Source organism: Euprymna scolopes, chromosome 4 (assembly GCF_053919585.1).
Source record: "Euprymna scolopes isolate OS-2025 chromosome 4, ASM5391958v1, whole genome shotgun sequence".
Classification (NCBI taxonomy): Eukaryota; Metazoa; Mollusca; class Cephalopoda; order Sepiida; family Sepiolidae; genus Euprymna; species Euprymna scolopes.
The window spans coordinates 6914683-6937432 of NC_136485.1; the positions used below are offsets into that span (position 1 = coordinate 6914683).

General features: G+C 37.7%; 2 protein-coding genes across 5 annotated transcripts in view; one reads left to right on the top strand and one right to left on the bottom strand.

Moving 5' to 3' along the window:
- LOC145272817 (uncharacterized) overlaps positions 1–22750 on the bottom strand; it is a 731987-nt gene that overhangs the window by 120461 nt on the left and 588776 nt on the right. The gene's annotated exons all lie outside the window — the stretch shown is intronic.
- The window catches only part of LOC145266524 (uncharacterized), a 67936-nt gene that overhangs the window by 14060 nt on the left and 31126 nt on the right, over positions 1–22750 (top strand). For all 4 annotated transcript variants that reach the window (XR_013864734.1, XR_013864735.1, XR_013864733.1 and 1 more), the window contains exons 5-7: positions 2034–2100; positions 13102–13167; positions 21874–22097. Coding sequence is in view for 1 of the 4 variants with exons in the window: in XM_080122295.1 (XP_079978421.1) it covers positions 2034–2100; positions 13102–13167; positions 21874–22097 (357 nt within the window). In the remaining 3 variants the exon portion in view is untranslated. The remainder of the gene's footprint in view (positions 1–2033; positions 2101–13101; positions 13168–21873; positions 22098–22750) is intronic.

Sequence of the window (22750 nt, forward strand, 5' to 3'; positions counted from 1 at the left end):
CGCCATTTGTTTCTAACTCAACAAACATAAGACAATTTTGTTTCAAAGTAAATAAACACTTCAAAATATGCCTAAACAAAAAAAAAAAACTTATCCAGGTAGGTTAGAGAGTAATTTATCTTGCTTTTGGTAACGTTTATTTGTTGTATATTTATTTTTTTTACTCTCCCCACCTTTTTTTTTTTTTTTTTTTACTATTATAAAACATAGCCAACACTTTTATTAATGTTTAGTAGAGGAAACTGTTTTACCTTTCTAATAAAATATATTAAAAGAACAAGGCACAAAACAAATAACAAACTTCTTTTTAACAGTAACCCTAACCCTAACCATAACCACAAAGAATATTTTATTTGTAGCAGGAACTGGCAGGTCAGACTGCAAATAAAAGGAGGAAGGAAAAGAAAGTTCTTTTAAGGTTGTCGTCGGTCAGTCAGTGCTGTGTCGTCCCCAGCTGGATAGCAGTTGTCTCCAGTCAAGGTCGTCAATGCTATAACGAGATGTCCGGTTGATAGGGGACGTGAGAGGATAGGTGTTGCTTGGCTGAAGGTCCGGTTCTGACTGACTGGTGTTCCATGAAGACTTTTTAGGGAGCAGATGAATCAACGCACCCTGTTAGCTGATAGGTCGAAGAACTCAGAGGGGGAGGGGCATTGATTCACCAGAGAAAATAGTTCTCTGTGATTTCTACAAATGACAGTATTTTCAAAAATGTAATTTTTCAGATTGCTTTCATTTTTTTTATGAAAATAATAAATTTATTACTTCATGAACATCTGATCAAGTAGAAAGTTTATTTGAATGATTTCACTTCTCGGTTATAATCAGATAAAATACTTCCTAACTTCCCGCATGGCTGCTACCAGAAGTGGTGACAAGACAAATCACTTTTATTGTTCGCCAGTATTTCTATTGCGAAGCGATTTATTAAAATATAAGAAAAGGACATTATCAAAAATTATACAATAAAAATTAAGAAAATTGTACGGATAAAAATATTACAATTAGTCTTTATTAAATAGTTCATTACTTAAAAAGATTTTAAATGTTTTTAATAAGTTTAAAAAAAAAAAACAGCACAAAAAGTATTTTCAATAATTCTTTAAAAAAGTAAAACTAATTTCAATAATTCTTAATCAAAATAAGATTGAAAAAAGCTTTTCAATGATTATTAAATAAAAAAGAAAGATCGGAGAAATGTAATATACAAAAAAAGGAGTACATGCACAGGGGAGATATAGGCATAAGAGAAAAAAAGTAGAGGAACTGATTTGCCTTGCCACGGCTTCCGTTAGCGCAACTTTGAAAGTTTGTTAGCCGACTATAACCCACTTTTATTCTACGTTGAGAAACTAAACTATTGGACATTTTAGATTGTAGAAGAAAATGGTGATTTCTATTTTGGCTAAAAACATTGCATTGTACATTGATGTTGTCATTTGATTTTATGAAATTATCTGTGAAACCATTGAAAATTCCCTTTGAACATAGATATGGAGTGACGCAAAGGAATTTATGAAAACATCTTGCTGTGAGGATGTAGGACATAAAAATAGCATAGATATCACACAAAATGCTAGTAAAGGCCAAATTTTGTAAGTTAGGATATAAAATAGACATCAATTGATATATATTTTAGTCAACAGAAAAATCTCTTCCGTAGTTCATTCTTAATGTTGGGTGATCTTGGAAAACACAGAAATCACTGACATGATGCACTTTTACGTTAAGAGATTAGTTTTAATTTTTCTTTTTGGTTTTATCTTTTATAATTTGCAGAACTTCCATCCGTTTTTATTTCTATTTACAATATTTTCACTTGTCTTTTTTTTTTTCAATTGGTCTTTAAACCTATTTATTTATTTAAAAGATTGACTAATGTTACTCCAAATCACATCATGATGTCAATGTTATAACTTAAAAAGAAATTTCTCCCTATTTTTCTGATCAAACTAAGAAGCAGGAAATTGTTTTAAGCTTGATTGTTTTATGCTTTTAAATATTAAAGATGCAGTTTTGTTTTTTGTTCATAGCCGTCAACTGTAATCACAAACTTGCAGAGAGGCAATGTACAGACGACAACTCCATCAATGTTGCAAAGTAAGTGAAATCTATTTTAGGTAAAAAGTTTTTTTCGTATTTGCATTATTCAGACTACTTGAGTGTTTTTTTTCACATTTTGATGATTGTAACTACCAATCTTCTTCAGATGTCTCTTGTTGAACTCAGGAATCTTTCTGTTGAACTCAAGGGGAATCTTTCTTTCGAACCCGGGAGGAATCTTTCTTTCGAACCCGGGAGGAATCTTTCTGTCTGAATTCAGAAATCTTCACAGAATTTCAGACAGAACACTTTATTTAATCCATGAAAGTAGCATGCTCGCTTTCTGTCAACCATGACTGGGTAGAAATCTTTAAGTAATTCGTAAATGTATGTTAAACATTGCCTGCATTGAAGATCGAACATTCAACCTCCAGAAAAGTGTCACTTACAACTAAATTTTTATCTTGTATGTCATTTATTACACAATGGTCCCTATGTTGTGAAAATAACAGTCAGGGTGAGAACAGTAATTCAAAAAACTCTAAATAATACAAATTATTAGTGAAAGTGCACTGGAGGACTACCCGAAGATGGCCAATGTGCATTAATTGTCCAACCTGCAAAAGGTGTTTATTCCGTTTTTTTACAAGGTGATCACCACTTATCAAGGCCCGGAAGCCACTCAGGGATAAGGGTTATTGTAAGTACAGTACGTTAGTGTGGATATTTAAAGTGTCTACTTAAGGGGGCGGTTCAGCAGGAATTTGTTTACGTTGGACTTGAAGACATCCAAGTTGTAGTCAGGAGGGAAGCAGGCAGACGGAACAGAGTTCCACAGGCGTGCAGTTCTAGGAAAGAAGCTTTGTTCATGAAATCTACGTTTTGATTTAGGCATAGATAAAGAGTGGGGAAAGTTTTTGATAGTGGATTAAGCTAGATGGGTGTTTTTTGTAAAAGATTGGCGAGGGGGGACCAGAGATTGGAGTTCAGACGAGCACCAAAAGGCATTTTTAACATGGGGAGGTTGAGAGTGTTTATTCCGAAAGGCATTTTCTTATTTTCAACCTCCACAGAATCAACTTCTTAAAGGTAAGTCTTCGGGTGGTCCTCCAGAACACTTTCACCAAATTATCAATTCTCATCTTAAAAATTGAGAAAACTAATTGTTTTTTTTTGTTTTTTTTTTCATTTCTTTTTTTCGCTTTTCACTTTCAATCATCAATATTATCTGCAGATTTCTTATCAAGTAATATTAACTAATTTATTTTTGAGGACTAAAATGAAACATTAATTTATTTAATGAAATTTCTGATAATGTCATTAAAATAACCTTTTTTTCGGAAACCTAAATCCATATTCCATACAAATTCTGTGCACATATTTTTACGATTTGTGAAAACTCACAGGTTTTTTGCTGTTTAAAATTCTAGCATGATTAATTAGATTGGTGTATTTACTTTCTTTCTAATATATAAAATAAAGTTGGCCAGACTTTTAAAGTCCATGTTCGACCTAAATAGCATTGAAACTGACAACTCAAACTTTGGTTCTGATTAACCAACTTTCATTTATTACTGTTGTACCATGTTAATTGCAATAGACTAACATCTTCGCAATTCATTTAAAACTATTTAACAGTTTCATATATGTAGAAATTCTTAAATAGTCACCTTAAAAGAAAAATCAGAGGGAATAACTCTTCTTCTTATAGTAAAAGTTGTTATTGCTTAGTTGCTTTTATTTTTTTTCATTCGATTTACTAAGTTATATCTTCTCATTCCTTTCTTTATGAATGAAGTTGAAGTCCAATCTAAACAAATTCAAACTCCAAGGGACAGAAAAGCGGTTCGATCAGTACACACACACAGACACGGTGACACGCCACCAACATGAACCAGTGTACACAATTACCAACCGGCCGTTCTTTCCTCACTCCTTGCCTTCCAAAACGACCAGAATTTATAGTTATCAAAGACCAACTGATTTGCATATGTGCACAAGATTTTGCGAGAGTTTCCGAGATCATACCATTACAAAACGCCGTCGGCACCATCTTGGAATTCTTTTCTTATCCTAGCTTCGCAGCGATGACAAAGCACACACGCACACCTAGGTCGTTCGAACGGTAAGCCCTCATTTTCACAGCTTTCGCCACACTCCCCCCTGATATCATTATCACAGAGGGGGCAGGGAGACGGCGACCTCCTTTTCGGGTGCTTGTACGGAGAGGCAGACAGGGAGCCTCGTCTTCAGTTGAGCTCCCGTCCGCGGTCTGGGGATCAGTGAACCGGAGGCTGCCAATTTCAGTGCTGTCGTCGTCCGATGAAGCCGGTGTATACCAAAATGATGGCTCACTGGTCGTGGAACTCGTTTCACTTTCGTCACCGAGCGGCGGCTGCGCCTGTGATGCCGCTCGCAGGTCCCTGACGCGTCGGGGCACCCCATCAATTCGTACGGCTTGCGGGCTGATCACCTCGGTAACACGCCCGGTTCCATAGCGCGTGGTGTATCTGCCATGGGGGTTCTTAACCCAGACGACGTCTCCCACTTTGATACTCTCGTGTCGTCTCAGGCTCGGGTATAGGGCTGGCCTCTAACCCTTTCACCCTGACATGGTACCAGTGCAGCACCTCAGTCGGTGCGGTAGAGGCGAGATATCGTCCTTAGGGGTGACGTTGTACCAGTATAGTGCTTCAGGCACCGTACACCCCTTCCTAGCTGCAATGGTCTTGATGGCCCGGTGGTTCCATTCCACGATCCTGTTTCCGCTAGGCACATGGGCGCACCGAAATCATAGTCGTTCACACCAGCCATCTGTGAACTGCTTGAACTGCCCGTTGTCGGTCAGTATTTCGGAAGGGGGGCCACGCTCAAGGAAGACACTTTCCAGTTCCCGGACAATGGCGGCCGCGTCCTGTCAGCGAAGTAGCCGCCACAACGCAAACCTAAACAGTCCACAGTCAATCATCGTCAAAAAATCCCCGCCGTTGCGAGCCTGTCCCAATTGTTCTTTACGCTCAGTTTTCCCTTCTTCCACCGATCGACTTGCAGGATTCACAGCTCCTCACCACTGATTCTACCTCCTTCCTTGACACAGAGGGGTCGACCAGTCTAGCGAAGTAGAGAGTTCGGTTTACACCGGGGTGCCCACTCTGGCAATGGACGTCAGCAACATGGTCTGGTTTGAATCGACGCCCCACCGTGGCGCAGTTCACAGGTGGCGGTTCTTCCATTTCTTTCGGCAGGTCCAGCCAACGGCGCGGTACTCTGGTCAGCCGATCCGCGCGATTTTGACAGGATTGTACTAGCGTCACATCCACGACCAGGTTGTATTCCTTGATGGTTTCAGTTAGGGCAGCAAGCCGCCTCCGTATGAGCATTTCGCCTGATGCCTTCGTCGCCAATCGCGCGTTTCCACTCAAGGCATCGGTCGTCCACCGATACACACATGTGGAGTCTGTAACGATGTGCAGGACTCTGGCCTGCCACTGTAGCGCCAGGTTGACCCCCTTCACTGTGGCATCGAGTTCAGCCAGGTTGATGTGCCTGGTGTCATTTTCTGGCCGAAGCCAGCAGGCATCTTCCACGATAGATCTGTTGACCGCCAGAGCAACACTGAGGGCGAGCGAACTGGCGTCCACCCAAACCATAAACTCGCTCCCGTTGACGCACCATTTTCCTCGCACCGGATCGTCTTCAGAGACTCTAGCCAAAGTCTCCTCTAGCATTTTCCGCAGGGCAGGGTCACGCAGCTCATTGTCCCACCCAATTGACATGGAAGTCGCTCGTCGCTTTATGGCCGCCACCGCCACCCGGAGCCATTCACACACGGGGAAGTGGCCCACCAGTTTCCCACAGATGGAGAAGATGCACCGACGCGTGACGCTAGTTGGGACTTCCGGGACGTCACCACCTCTTCCCCAGCAGAGCCCATCTGCGCTGCCGCTCGCATGCAGGCCAAGCACTTTCGTCCCATCTCACAGTCGCTCCGGCTCCTTGTACGTTAGCCCGAAGCTTTCGAAGTGTTTTTTAACCTTCTGTGCAAGCATGAGTCTCTCGTTCACATAGTTGTCATCGATATATGACGATGTCGCTTGTTGCACGGCTTTGTCCTGATGGCGGATCGCCTGCATGATTGCCGTCATGATGTTTGGGGCCACATTCAGGCCGAACCCTAGCTTCGTCAAGCAATAACGTGTCCCTTTAATCTTGACCGTCTGGTACAGCCACAGTGATTTTTCGACGCGTATCTGCAAGTAAGCTCTTCGCAAATCCAATATTGCTGCGTCCGCCCCTTGTTGCTGCCACTCTCTCAGGATGTGTGCACAGACGTCTGCACCCGCCGTGTGCAGGTCAATGTGCTCGTTGAGTTCCCGGTAGTCCATGACGGGTCGGACTTTTTGTTTGTTCTCCTGCCTGATAGTCATCAGGGGAATCAACCCCTTTGGGGGCCCAAGTTCATCTTCCGGGTACGGGACCAGCCAGCCAGCCATTGTCCTTCCAAACCTGGAGCTCTGCCTCGTACTGCCCCCTAAGATGTGCGGGAGGAGGATACTCCACCAGCTGATTCCGCGGGGACACTGGTGGCTGGTCACCCGACCACTTCCAGGACACGGTCCAGGCGTTCGTGCCCCTGTCATATTTTGCGTGGAAGTCGGGTTCATAAAGAGTAATGGCTGCGCAGACCGGTGTCTCAAGTCGGCGCTGTTTATGGTGATTCCACCCAGCCGTGTAATGGAATCTATTCTAAGAAGAAGGTCGTACCCCAATAGTTCCCCGTCGACCACCAACGCCTTCACAGCCACCAGGGGCTACTGCCAATGCTTACGTAGACCTCGCTCACCCCACTACACATTAGCGAACCTCTGCCAACGGTTAGTATCAGGACCTTCCGCTCCTTCCATGCGGTGCAACATCCCTTGCGTATCAGGGTTTTGGTGCACCCGGTATCAACCAGCGCTGAGCGTTTGCGCCCGTCCACATTCACGACTATTTCAGGGAGCGCCTTGTTCACAGCCGCTTTGGGGAGGGTGCTGGCACCGCGGCTTCCTCCCCCTGCTCGTTTCCCGGACACGCCCGAGCTAAATGGCCTGGCTTACCGCAACGGTAACAACGCACCCGCTTCCGTGCTCCATAATCCGGGCCGCGCTTCGCGTCACTCCTACAATCCCTGGCAAAGTGGTTGGGGCCGCCACATTTATAGCATCGTCGGCCCTCTACAGGCAATTCCAATGCCTCAACTGCCGCCGAGACTGGCTCCTCGTCGTCCTTCATGATGTTTCGGGCTCTAGCCAATACCTCCTCTAATCCAAGCTTATTGAGCCTTGATTACGCCCGCAGCAGTCGACTGGCACTTTCTGGGAGCCCAGACAGGAAGGCGTACGCCAGTATATGGTCACTTGCACCCCCAAAGGGGGCGGCAAGCTTCTTCAGGTCGGCCAGATAGACATCCACCATCTCCTTTGGCCCAAGCCGTCGTCCAGAAAATTTCCGCCAGGCAACAAAAGGGTCCGCTCCAAATGCTCCATACAACGCCTCTTTTATTTGTTCCATATTCGCGTCATCCCCTAGCTGCTGATACACGGCATAGGCCCCCTTGGTGAGCCTAAGCGGGATGATCATAGCTGGGTCCTTTATCTTGCACAACCGGCAAACGCGTTCGGCTTTCTCTAGCCATTCGACCACCGGAGGTCCATCCGGGGAGCCGTCAAACTCTGGGATCAATTTCAGGTCGAACTTGTCCATACCGGAGATATCAGCTGAAATAGCTTGAAGTTGAAGTCCAATCTAAACAAATTCAAACTCCAAGGGACAGAAAAGCGGTTCGATCAGTACACACACACAGACATGGTGACACGCCACCAACATGAACCAGCGTACGCAATTACCAACCGGCCGTTCTTTGCTCACCCCTTGCCTTCCAAAACGACCTGAATTTATAGTTGTCGAAGACAAACTGATTTGCATATATGCACAAGATTTTGCTAGAGTTTCCGAGATCATACCATTACAAAACGCTGTCGGCACCATCTTGGAATTCTTTTCTTAAAGGTACATTTGTAATTTAAACATTGAAACTGCGGTACTAACCCTAGACAGGTTTTACCAGCTTCTTCCAAAGGAGGAAGTTTTATGAGAATATGAAATTCATAAGTGGCTCCCAATCGCAGTTACCGTTGCAGGAAGGTATCAACGTCCTCCTACATATAGCGCCTGGAATTCCCAAATTATTCACCCATTTGTTACTGATCAGGCTTAACGTTGCTTAACTTTGGTGATCTAACATGTCAACGTGATTCACAAGATTTCCAGCTACGGTATAACTGGAAATGTTTTCTCAATCATTAAATCATTTCTCTTCGATAGGCTCATAAGAGTAGTGGTCGATGGACAAAAATCAGAGGCCTGCAGTATTAATGCTGGAGTCTCTCAAGGCTCAGTCCTGGGCCCAACTCTCTTCCTGATCTACATCAATGACCTCCCTAAACACATACTTAAATCATTCGTTGACAGCTATGCTGATGACACGACCATCTACAGCAATACATCAAAGGCTGTAAATGACAAAGTTCTCTCTGATTCTCTCTCCTCTGATCTCGAGCGCGTGGCTCAGTGGGGGAAGACGTGGCTGGTTACCTTTAATGCATCTAAAACCAAACTCCTATCTTTACATCATCAACGCTCTGATCCCCATCTGGCATCAATTGAAATGGATGGCTCTCGTCTGGGAGAAGCCCCGTATTTTGACAAACTTCTGAGTTTGTCCTTTACTCCTGATCTGAAATGGAACACGTACATCAAGTCTATTGCCAAGGTCGCTAGAAAGATGGTGGGATCCTTCTACTGCTCCAGAAGATATCTCTCTACTGATGCAATTCTCTATCTATATAAAAGCCAAGTACATCCAAGGATGGAATACTGCTGCCATATCTGGGCAGGAGCTGCTAAAAACAGCCTATCCTGCCTTGACAGAGTACAAAATAGACTTCGTGGCTTAGTGGGGAATGCCCTTTTCTTTACCCTGCAACCTCTCTCCCACAGAAGAGACGTTGCGAGCCTATCCTTGTTTTATCGTTATTTCCATGGCAGGTGCTCGTCTGAACTCCAATCTCTGGTCCCCCCTCGCCAATCTTTCACAAAAAACACCCGTCTAGCTGAATCCACTGTGAAAAATTTCCCCCACTCTTTATCTGTGCCTAAATCAAAACGTGGATTCCATAAACAAAGCTTCTTTCTTAGAACTGCATGCCTGTAGAACTCTGTTCCGTTTGCCTGCTTCCCTCCTGACTACAACTTGGATGTTTTCAAGTCCAACATTAACAAATTCCTAATGAACCGCCCACTTAAGTAAACACTTCATCAAATCTCCACACTAACGTACTGTACTTGCAATAACCCTTATCCCTGTGGCTTCCGGGCCTTGATAAGTGGTGACCACTGTGTAAAAAAAAAAAAAAAAAAAATTATGCTATGTGTGTGTGTGTGTGTGTGTGTGTGTATATATATATATATATATATATATATATATATATATATATATATATATATATATATATATTGTGAAAGTGTCTGTCTGTGTACATTTTCCTTCGCAATAACTCTGTTAATTTTCAGTCTACAGACTCAAAATTTGATATACAGGGTACTGAGATTTTGGAAAATCTATGTGATCGGTTTTCGACCAGAAATTTGGCTGTTAAGGGGTCAAAGTTCAACGATTTGACCTTTGAGAACTCTACCAAACTCCTCCAACAATTTTGGGTCTAAACACTTAAAATTTTAGATATAGATTCCTTGGACATGGATCTAACTTAATAACTTGATTAGAGCCCAAAACAATAAATGTTAAGGGGTCATAATAGGGGTCAAAGTTAAAAAAAATTGACCTTTTTTATTTTTTTTTATTTTTATTTTTTTTTAATTTTTTTTTTTTTGCTCAACATACACCTCCAAACGCCCGGGCTATGCTGGGCACCCATGCTAGTATATCTATAAAAGTGAAAATATCTCTGTGCGTGTACATTTCCCTACCAAATAACTCTGTCAATTTTCAGTCTAGAGACTAGAGATTTGACATAAGGGGTATTGAGATTTGAGGAAATCTTTTTAAGCGGTTTTCGGCCAGAAATTTGGCTGTCAAAGGGTCGAAGTTCAATGATTTGACCTTTGAAAATTTTACCAAACTTAATTTTGGGTCAAAACACTTGAAATTTTAGATGTAGTTTACTTGGACCTGGATCAAACTTTTTAATTTGATTTGAGTCCCCAAAAAATAAATGTTAAGGGGTCAAAATTTGGGTCAAAGTTAAAAAAAAAATTGACCTCTGCGGTCTCTATCAAATTATTCAGCCAATTTCTGGTCTAAACATTTGAAATTTTACATAAAGGGTATTCAGAGATAGGGCAAGCTTTTTACTTGGTTTAGGTCGAAAATTTCCGCTGCCAAGTGGTCAAAGTTCAAAAGATTAGATCTTTGCGGTATCTAGCAAACTAGCAATTTTGGGCCTAAACATTTGAAATTTATATATAACGGGTATTCAGACATACGATAAGCATTTTAATCAGTTTGGGGGCAAAAATTTGGCTGCCAAAAGGTCAAAGTTGAAAAGGCTGACCTTTGCAGATTCTACCAAATTCCTCCGCCAATTTTAGGTCTAAACACTTGAAATTATAGATGCAGATAACTTGAACATGGGTAGAACTTTTTATTTTGATTTGAGACAAAAACAAACGTTAAGGGGTCAATATTCGGGTCAAAGTTAAAAAAAATTTACCTCTGTGGTCTCTACGAAATTAATCAGACAATTTTTGGTCTAAACATTTGAAATCTTACATAAAGTGTATTCACACGTAAGGCAAGTTATGAACAGTACATAGGGCCCGAGCAAAGCCAGGCTGAACTGCTAGTATATATATCTGTGTGTGTGTGTGTATATTTAAACATTGTTGGATTATTGACCTATTCATTTTTTAGTGTTATTTACCTCTTGCTCGTTCTTATTAAATCCAAGCCAGGTTCACTTTTAGCTTGGATACAGAACATAACAAACTAAGCGTGGTTATAGGATCTAGAAATATTGACGCAATAAAAATATCCCAGGCAACATCAGGTCAGTTTTATTAGGTTCTTTAAAATTCCTTTAAATGGAAAATTTAGCATTTCAGATATTCAAAGATTCTTTGTAATTTGGTTTATCAGTCTATATCCTATTATATAATAAACAATTGTCTGTGTGCCCTGCTACAAGTAACAAAAAAATATAACAAGACACATTCAAAAAGCTGGTATGTTTTTATTCAGCATTGCCTCAGACAAATATCTAATTTTAAAAAAAAAATCGTTATTTGGAGATCAACTGAAGTAAATATAGATAATAATGTGGAAAGAAATTGCTGAATCATTCCTCATTAATTTTTATGCTTCTCTTCAGACTATTGTCTTTACCAACATTATTTTTATTTAGATTATTGTGATCCTGCTGTGATCCCCGTCTGGCATCAATTGAAATGAATGCCTCTCGTCTTGGGGAGACTACGTGTTTTGACAAGCTTCTTAGTCTGTCCCTTACTCCTGATCTGAAATGGAACATACACCAAATCCGTGGCCAAAGTCAATGGAAAAATGGTGGGATCATTCTACTGTTCCAGTAGATATCTCACTGCCGATGCAATTCTCTACCTGTATAAAAGCCAAGTACATTCAAGGATGGAGTATTTTTGCGACATCTGGCCAGGAGCTGCTAGAAGCACCTATCCTGCTTTAACAGGGTTCAAAATAGATTTCGTAGCCTAGTGAGGGATGCCTTTTTCTCTTCCCTGCAACTTCTTTCCCACAGAAGAGACGTTGCGAGCCGTACTCTGTGCTCGATTATTTTCATAGCATGTGCTTGTCTGAGCTCCAGTCTATGGTCTCTCTCTTGCCAAACTTTCACGAGAAACACTAGTCTAGTTGAAACCACTATCAATAATTTCCCCCCTCTTTATTTGTGCCTAAAACTAAACATAGATTCTATGAATAAAACTCCTTTCTTAAAACTGCACGCCTGTGCAATCACCTAAAATTAAAAAGCACCTGAAACAAAAAGTTTGATTTGGTTATTTTTTTATTTTTTTTTTTTTTTTTACAAGGGTGTCACCACTTATCAAGGCCCAGAGGCCACTCGAGGATAAGGGTTAATAGGTATACATTAGTCATTGTGATTTTAGCATAGTAAACAGTGGGAATTTTGTAACTTGGATTACTTAGGAGGACGATTCAATTAGAACTTGTTCACATTGGACTTTTTCTTTTTTTTTTTTTTTTTTCATAGGTATCAACTCATTATCAAGGCCAAGAGGCCACCAAGGATAAGGGTTAAAGAGTGTACAGTAGAAATTGGACAATATAATAATCATTAGTAATGAAAATTTGTTAAATTTGATAACTTAATATTTGTGATATAAAAAAAAAAAACAATCGTAAAAACAATTTGATTTTCTTGTAAGATAATAATTTGAAAAAAAAAAGTGAAAATAATTATTAACTACCAAAAAAAACATCCAATCTAAAATATAACGGATAATTTTTTTTTAAGTTTTTATTTATTTATTTGCAGATTATTATCCTCATCTTTTATCATTGTTGATGAGGATAACAATCCACAAATAAATAAATAAAAAATACAAATTACTCGTCTCAAAAGAATGCCAATAATTAAGTAATATAAACTGTTTTTTTCTTGTTTTTTTTTGTAGATAAACACTGCTTATTAATTTTCAATTTAAAAACTTTTTTTATTTAATTGATATTAATTCGATTAAATATAATTTATATTTATTAAAAAAAAACAATTTTTATTCTTTGTCCAAGCAATGCTTATATTTTTTCTTTTCTCTTTAGATATCAGCATCTACCAAACATTTTAAAAAATTATTTATTTTAGTCTCCTTTTAAATGCTAAAAAACTTATGATGTTAATATTAACATATGCTAAAGTTACATGGGGGGGGTAATCTTGTGGTGCTCTTTGGAGGTACCTACTAAGCAATGGATATTTCTTTCTTTTCTTTTCTCCTTAGATATCAGCATCCACCAAAAAGCTGCCCAAGGTGAATTAGTTCTTTTGCGGAACGAATCTACTGATAGTAAGTAATGGACACTTAAGCAGAATTGATTTTCTATTCCATTTGTTTGTACAAATTTCAACCCACTTGTAAATGGCCCGGATGCAAGTGAAAGAAATCTCAAGGTTACACTGAAATAAAAAAAATAAAAAAAAAACTGGATTACTTTACTCCTTCCTCACCTCCTAACTTGACGGCTGAAATTAAATTTCATTCATATATATTGATTTTCCATCATCAGCTGCAGGGAGGTGACCGTGCCTCAGTGGTTAATGACATGGACTGATAACTTGAGTGTATCAAGTTCAAATCCGGTTCATTCCACAGAAACACTTTCACTTAGGGACGTTGGCAACATTAATTCACGTGGTCCCTCCAGTAAACACCCGATATCCTTCTAGAAAGAATTCCCAGTACTTGTACAGTTTAATCAAGACATTGAAAAATGAAAATATCAAAAAAAAAAGTTTAAATTGTATGTATTCGTTATGGAACAAAGTTCTCCGAAAAAAAATTTCACTTAATTTCATCAAGTAGTTTTTATTTTACAGCGAAAAAAAACAATTTGTTATGATACCGAGCAAAAGGTTCAATTTTTAGGAAGAAAAGCTAGAATTAAAGATGGGGAGGGAGTGTCAGAGCTTTAATTGGAGTTATCTCCCCGTGGCGTGTTCAACAAATTTCATAATGGCTGACTTCAACGCGCTCTCATAAAAACGTATTTTTCTGCTGGAAAATAAAAACTACTTGATCAAATTAAATGAAAATTTTTTTTTTCTGAGAACTTCAATCCAAAACGGATATGTACAATATAACCTTTTTTCGATATTTTCATTTTTGAATGATTAAATTGTACAAGTACTGAATTCCCAATAGAAAAATATCGGGGAAGCCAATGCCAACAAAATTATCATGAATCAAGAATGATCCTCAACAATAACATCATTAGCTACAAATGTTGTTCAAAATTACAATAAAAAAATTCTACGTTTTCATCCTTCGTTCATGCTAACAGCGAAATTATTTAAAATAGAAAAATTTTCTTAAAGGTGATTTTTTTTTTTTTTTTTGCTTCTCATAGATGCATTTCCACTTCTTTATAAGGAGTTTCGTTCAATAATTAGTCATTTTCCTGCTAAAGTTTGCATCTTAAAGAAACATTTTCATTCTCGTGGATACAATAATGCAATTTCGGGTAGTTTTGTGATAAAGGGATGTAACTCTATTTTTATTTTTCAGCTTGGCGGGCCTAGTTTGTAATTATCAACAAATTTTTCTTGTATTTTTGCTCTTATTTATAATTTAACTTTTTTAGGGTGGGTGGACACAAAGAGAGAGGAGTAGTGGCAGCTGCCATAACTAAAAATCCCCCCCCTTCTCTAAAAAATACTTTCCTTGCACGCACTGGACTCTCCAATGACACCCCTACCCCTCTCCTCCAAAAACATTGTGATAATCAAAAATGAGGCCAGCCGGGCCAGAAAAATGGACAAGACAGCAGCCATCTTGGTTGGAAATTTAAAAGCCCTAAAAAGTTAATATTTGAGATGAAATAAAAAGCAATTTAAACTACTTAAAAATACCAAAAAATGATGCAGAATAAATTTTATTGGCTATCCATCCATCCATAGCCTTGAGCCCCTTTGTAGATGCTTTTGTAGCGATTGAGTTCTTTTTTCGGGGTGAGGGTGCTGGCCCCACACCCAACCTTCCCAGAAGGTAGATACAGCGCCTAGCCTTCCCAAATGGTCACCCATCTGGTACTGGCTAGGCTCAATGTTGCTTAACTTCAGTGATCTGGCGAGAACCGGTGTGTACATTTTATTGGCTATGGTAACATTTATTTTTTATTTGATTTGTTACCACTTTTTCAAATCGTTGCGGATTGTTAAAAAAAAAAATTTGTTTTGAAAACTTGAATTTTGTCTGGAGAAGTCCTTGAAAATGGACATTGAAAATCTGTACAAACCATGAACTTATATATCTGGATGGTGAAGCTATTGAGCTTGTTCAGATGGTTTATTACTTCCGTGATACTATTGGAACATGAGGGGGGGGGAGTGCTAGTGTGATTGTCAGAGTTAGAAGTGGATGTGGTAAGTTCAGATAATTTATGCCATTACTAACCAACAAAGCATTACTCTTATTGATCTACAGAAGAGTTTGTTAGGCTTATGTACGCATTTTGATGATGTATGAAACTGGAACCTGACTAGTGAGCAGTGGAGACTTGTGTTGTATGAAGAGAAACGATATGAGAGAAATATACTTCAGTGGTATGGCCACATTGAATGAATGAGTTTTGGGGTTTAGTAGATGTAGAACAGTTGAGGTAGCAGGGTCAGTTCACAGGGAAAAGCTAAGGAAAACATGGAAGGAAGTGATAAATAAAACCTTGACTAGAGATTGCTTACTTTAGACGTAAATTTCCTAAGGCAATCTAATGTATGACGACATGTAAAATGTACGTTAAACTGAATACGAATATAATGATGATGAGGGTTGAAGCTCGTACGTGGAGATCTTCAACTTATCGAAAAACGCAACAATCAGCGTGGTGACCTCAGCATCAGAAATATTAGTAGAGAACTCATTACAGACTTTCCTATTCTTTCACATAAATTTTGTATTTTTTCGTAATTTCTTCCCCCCTCGATTGCTTAAATCCTGTTTCAGTCACCTAAATTCTTTAAAATTATTTAAAGCTTGTTTTTTTATTATATATTGTTTTGTGGGGTTTTTTTTACATATTGTTTTATGTTTTTTTTTTACATATTGTTTTGTGTGTTTTTTACATATTGTTTTGTTTTTTTTACATATTGTTTTGTTTTTTTACATATTGTTTTGTTTTTTTACATATTTTGTTTTTTTACATATTGTTTTGTGTGTTTTTTTACATATTGTTTTGTGTGTTTTTTACATATTGTTTTGTGTGTTTTTTACATATTGTTTTGTGTGTTTTTTACATATTGTTTTGTGTGTTTTTTACATATTGTTTTTTGGGGTTTTTTTTACATATTGTTTTGTGTTTTGTTTACATATTGTTTTGTGGGGTTTTTTTTTTTACATATTGTTTTGTGGGTTTTTCTTTACATATTGTGTTGTTTTTTCATTACATATTTTGTTTTTTCTTGATGTAGTTTTGTGTTTTTTTTTTTTTTTTTTACATATTTTTGGGGTTTTTTCTTTATGTATTTTGTGCTTCTGTTCTCATCTTGGATGTAATTCTCACAATACTTTGGTCGATGTAACCTTTGACCTTTTTAGTTACGTTTCGTCAAATTCAGAATCTATACAGAATTTCAAATGGGACCCTTCATTTAATAGCAATAGATTGGCCTCGTTTCATCAACTTCCATCATGTTTTTAAGTAATTCTTTATTATATTCTTAGTATTGTCTACAAACTATCCTAAAGAGTTCAGTTTTAAATCTGTATAGATTTTCTAGAGTTCAACAAGATATGCATAAAGAGGGGGGAGGGCCAGTTACTTTGTCTGAAAACTTGTGAGAATTCCTAACATCAAAGATAAAATCAGTAATTCTAATAATCCAAGTAAACAAAATTAATATATCAAAAATTTCTAATAGAATTGACAAAATCGGTGAATCTATTTTATTCTCCGATTTTTTATAAATGAGTGATATACATAAATTGTTTGCTTATCATTAAAATCGATTCTTAATGAACTCTGAAGAAAGGATTAAAGAATTAAGCTGCTCAGTGTTAATCCCTGAATTTCAATCTCATAATCTCAGATCAGCTGATCCAAAATTGATATTTGTTTTTTTTTTTGTTTTTTTTTTCTTACTCTAAAATACTCTGATTTATTTGGATCAAATTTGATCAAAATAAATCGCTTGCAAATTTGCAACTGAAAAAAAAATTTATCTTTAACGCAGAAATGTAAACCAAGATGCTCATGTGAACGGAACTGTTCAAGCTCCAATTCGTATGATTCTAACTTGTTTCATTTCTAGAACATAATAATATTTTTTTGAATATAATTAAAAGAAAATGTTTTTAGTTTTTTTTTTTATCTTGAATACAGATATCTAAAAAGACATTTGCTAAAGAAGTCCAAAAAATTTTCTCCACAAAAATTATAATGAAACAAACCCATTCATCTGCACAGAAAAAAACAAAACCATTTAATTTTTTAAATATGATTTTTAAAAAAATCATCTTTAAAAATATTTTTATCAAGGCCAAGAGGCCACTCGAGGATAAGGGTTAAAGAATGTACAGTAGACAATTGGACAATATAGTAATCGTTAGTAATGGAAATTCGGTAAATTTGTTAACTTATATGGAACGGCTCATCAAAAACTTGTTTACGTTAGACTTGAAGACAACCATAGTCAGCTGGAAAGCAGGAAAATGGAAGATAATTCCATATGCGTGCAGTTCTAAGAAAGAAACTTTGTTCATGGAATCTATGTTTAGGTTTAGGCACAGATAAAGAGTGGGGGAAATTATTGATAGTGTTTTCAGCTAGACGGGTGTTTCTTGTGAAAGTTGGGCGAGGGGGGACCATAGATTGGAGCTCAGTTGAGCACTTGCCATGAAAATAACGATAAAGCAGAGACAAACTTGCAACATCTCTTCTGTGAGAAAGAGGTTGCAGCGAAGAGAAAAAGACATCTCCTATGAGGCTACGAAGTCTATTTTGAACTCTATCAAGGCAGGATAAGTCCTTTCTAATAGCTCCTGTCCAGATGTGGCAACAGTACTCCATCCTTGGATGTACCTGACTCTTATATAGATAAAGAATTGCATCAGCAGTGAGATATCTACTGGATCGATAGACAGATCCCACCATTTTTCCAGCGGCTTTGGCAACGGATTTAATGCATGTGTTCCATATCAGATCAGGAGTAAAGGTCAAGCCCAGAAGCTTGTCAAAACATGAGGCCTCCCCAAGACGAGAGCCATTCATTTCAATTGATGCCAGATGGGGATCAGAACATTGATGATGTAAAGATAGAAGCTTGGTTTTAGATGCATTAAAAGTAACAAGCCACCTCTTTCTCCACTGTACTATTTGCTCAAGATCAGAGGAGAGAGTATTGGAGAGAACTTGGTCGTCTAGTCTTAGATGTGCTACCATAGATAGTAGTGTCATCAACATAGATGTCTACGAATGATGTAAGGATGTGATTTGGAAGATCATTAATGTAGATCAGGAAGAGAGTTGGGCCCAGGATGGACCCCTGAGGGACTCTAGCATTAATACTGTGAGCTTCTGATTTCTGCCCATCATCCACTACTCTTATGAACCTATCAGAGAGAAATGATTTAATAATTGAGAAGACATTTCCAGCTATACTGTAGCTGGAGATCTCGTGAAGTAAACCTTTGTGCCATACTCTATCAAAGGCCTTTGATATGTCAAGAGCAATTGCCCTAGAAAGGTAGCCTCCGTCGAGAGATTTGCTGATCCTATGAGATATAACTGTAAGCATATTTGCTGTAGATCTAGCAGAATGGAAATCATATTACGTGTCACTAAGAAGGTTATTGCTGAGATGGTTGATTACTTCTCTATTTAACACAGATTCCAGCAACTTACTTATGATGCACAGGAGACTTAATGACCTGTACTGAGAGAGATGAGCGATCACCTGAATTCTTAAATACAAGGCATACTGATGAGATTTTCCAGGGTGACGGGAAGCAATTCTACTTAAGACAACGTTTAAGCAGTTTTGTAAGTATGGGCACTAGTTTTTTGAGTACTATAATTGGAATACCATCAGGGCCGGTTGCTTTACTGGAATCAAGGATTTTGATTAGCTTGGCAACATCACGTACAGATATTTGTATATCACATAGCATGTTTTCTGATACAGGAGGAAATATTGGGGGTTGGCGGCCTTAGTCGCAAAGGGTAGAATTAGCTGCAAAGTTCTTGGCAAAGAGTTTGGCTTTGTCTGATGCTGACAAGATTACTTCAGGTCCATTGATGATAGTTGGGATAGAGCACACACTGTTTGCTATTTGCCAAAACTGGTGGGTACCAAGCCACTGCTCAGCTACTTTGGACTTGACGGACTGAGCATACAACTCTCTTGCGTTCTTTATTACTTTTTTACAGAACAAAACATTTTTATTTTAGATTTTTTACTTTATTTCATATAAAGATTGCATGTTTTTCATTTTTTTACTTCTATTTATTTCTGTTATCTTGCGTCAGGACATAGAAATTTCCAAGTAACATGTTTAAAACCGCAGATTAGCAGTCGTTCCAAAAAGTGTGGATGGTTCTACACAAAGCCTTCGTCACTATAAAAAAAATCATCCATGTAGTTTTCGAACAACTTAGTTGTTGGGCAAGCTCATACATTGAAATCAATGGGAGAGTCCATTTTATTTTTTTTTTATTTTTTTTTTTTACATCTTTTGTTAAATTAAAGCTAAGTTAACCAACATATCCTTCATATTTTATCACACAAAATACATACTAATATATTCCTCAGTTTTGGGATTCAGTCATATATTTCATTCATTGCTTTTAATTGATAAGACAGGTCAAATGATTGCATTTTTTGTGGACTGTGTTTTTTAAAAACCAGTAAAAATAGCTGCTAAGGGATAAGAATTGAAAATAATTTAAAAACTTGGCAGGAATAAATTGATTTAAAGTGATTTTGTATGCATGCGCAAATATACATTTATACAGTAAAGTCGGTTCCTTTTTAACTATTTCTCATCTGACAATAGCTCAAATGCTAACAACTAAGGCTGGAGCGCTAAATGTTTTTGCTTCAATTCTAGCAACCAAGTCATTTTTTTTTTTAAATTACTACTATGTATTAGGTAAGGTGTAATAATTAGTAGACAATTGGCTCTATAATAATAAATATGAAATTGCATAAATTTAAATATATTTAAGCCTATTTTATGATTGGGAAACACCAGGTGACCTGCTAGTATATGGCCAGAGCTAGGTTAGTTTGGAAATTAATTTCTCATAGCTGTTTGATAGGAGCTAATTTTCACAAAGTGTAAGGCTATCTCCTATAATAATCTTTAACATAAGGGTTATCAAAGAAAGAAAAAGAATGCCCTTTTATAAAAAAAAAAAATATTATATTTATTTAAGTGACCTACACCATTGGGGTAGGTTTCCGAAAGCTAAAACCGGAAAGAATAGAAAAGTAATTACGGTCAGCTGCTGAAAGTTTATGGTGACACTAAAAAAGCGGGTATGAGGGCGATTATTATTATTTTATTATTAATTTTTTATTATCATTATTTTATTATTATTAATTTTTTATTATCATTATTTTATTATTATTAATTTTTTATTATAACTCACTAGGAGTTCTCATACAGACCACCATCAGTGATTACTCACTGATAATAAGCAGTGGTATTCCCTGGAGTCTGAGTAACAAGTCACCCCTGATTTCCAGTGCTCTCCACATCTCCCATTAATGATCACCAATGGCTTTGTATTATCGAAATAGCCACTTACCATTGATATTTTTGCTGGTAATGGTCATTGGTATTCCCATGGGGTTTTCGTGGTAAAACGCCTCTCAAAGATCCCAGTGTTCTCTGCACTCCTCTAATTAGTGCTCAATCTTTCCATCCTCCTTCACAACTTTTTGGTGTGGTGCCAGCGGTGGAGAGGTAACATTTTTTGTGTCTTCAGTTCTCATGTGTGATCGTGTTTTGATTTTGTTTGTTTTGTTTCTATTTTCATTACGTTTCTGAATTTTTATTAATATTTGGACTCCTCGGATTATTGTTCCCATCTTGAGTGTCGTTTTCACAATGTTTCGGTCGATGTAACTTCCAACCTTCTTCAGGTGTATCTTGCCAAACTCAGGAATATTTCTGTCCAACAAGGACCTGTGGCGCAGTGGTTAGAGTACTTGGAAAAATCAATTGCAATAGTGATATTCTTCTGAAGGTTGAAAGTTCAATCCTCAGTGTGGGCAACTGAAAAATCTAATTTCGAATTACTTAGAACCTCTATCTAGTCATGGCTGATAGAACAAGAGCACACTACCCCTTTTTGAAGTAAATAAAGGGTTCTGTTTGAAATTCCGTCCAAATTCCCGGGATAGAAACATTCCCAAGTTCAACATCAATCAAAACATGAAAGGCGACATCAAAATGTGAAAATCACACTGAAGATGCGAACAGTATTCTGATGAATCCAAATAATATGGATTTTTATTTTATTGTCATTTGTTGTATCTTATCAGCTTTCCTCCTTAAATTCCAATTTCTCCCATTCTTTTTTTCAAGGTTTTCAGAATTGTTCCTAGTGCTGCTATGACGATTGGTGTTATCTTGACTTTCATTTTATTATTATTATTCCTGTTATTATTGTTGTTACCTCGACAAAGGTGGGATTAGCCCTAGTAATTTACTCCCATTTGTTTGTTTGCACTTTTTTCAATAACAACGCATTGGATCTTTTTGAAATTTTGTACAAACATTAATCATGGTGAAAGTAAATTTCTGCCAGAACGGATTTTCTGGAATGATTCCCTTTCCCCTGGGGCATTATAAGGGCAAAATTGTTCATCCATTCCCACTTTTCTCAATAACCACGACTTGGATATTTTTGAAATTTTGCACAAGCATTAGTCATGGTGAAAGTAAATTTTTCACTCGTGGAGGGGGTACCTCACATGCGTGGCTTAATATTATTATTACTATTGTTATTATTGCTTCATTTTTAAATGCCATTTTTTTTTGTTTCTTTAGGTGCCAATCTGAATCGTGTGGACGAACAAGGACTGACTGCGTTATTGTGGGCGTGTGCTAATGGCCAATTAGCAACCATTGAATATCTTTTGAAGAACGGTGCTAATCCGTGTGCGCAGGGTAACAAGGGAGAGAACGCCTTGCTTTTTGCTTGCTGTTTCGGCTATGTTGACATTGTCAAATTGTTGCTCAAAATAGGAATGGCCATCAACTATGTGGATGAAGTAAGTTTGGAAAATATCCTTTCCTTATTTATTCCAAGGATGTCCGCACATTTTTACTTGGTTTTATTAGTTTTGACTTTTCATGCATTCTGAAATTTGTGTTTTGTTAAAATATTTTAGACTTTTTGTCATTTTTTTTTTTTTTTTTTTTTTTTGAACATTTATTCATCCCCATAAAAGGTATATTATCACTGAAATATGAGGAGCTACTGTGGTAGGGGACTGTATTTATAGGGAAAAGAGGCAATCTGGATGAGGGTTGTTAACAAATGTTTATTCTGATTCCATTTCAATTTTTGCATGTTGATTGTTGAAAACGGGGAGCAGGAAGGGAATTCCAAAGTAAGCAGTTCAAGAAAAGAGGCTGTGAGAGTAAAAAAAGCAGCTAATTAGGAATATTTTTGTTGAGTGTTTTGATTTACTTGCCTCCCCACGAAGGCAGAGTTAGACACAAGGTCAGTTTTTAATGTGGGGAAAATCCAACTCTCTAAAAAAGGGGCATTCTAGATACGAACGAAAATTAAAATTGCCTCAGTCTTGAAGGATTTCTCCTCCACTGACTGAGGACAGAAAAAGTGAAGTGTAGTATCAAAACAGATACTACACTTTGCTTATAGCCAAAAGTAGGGATGGAGTACAAGTGCATAAGTATG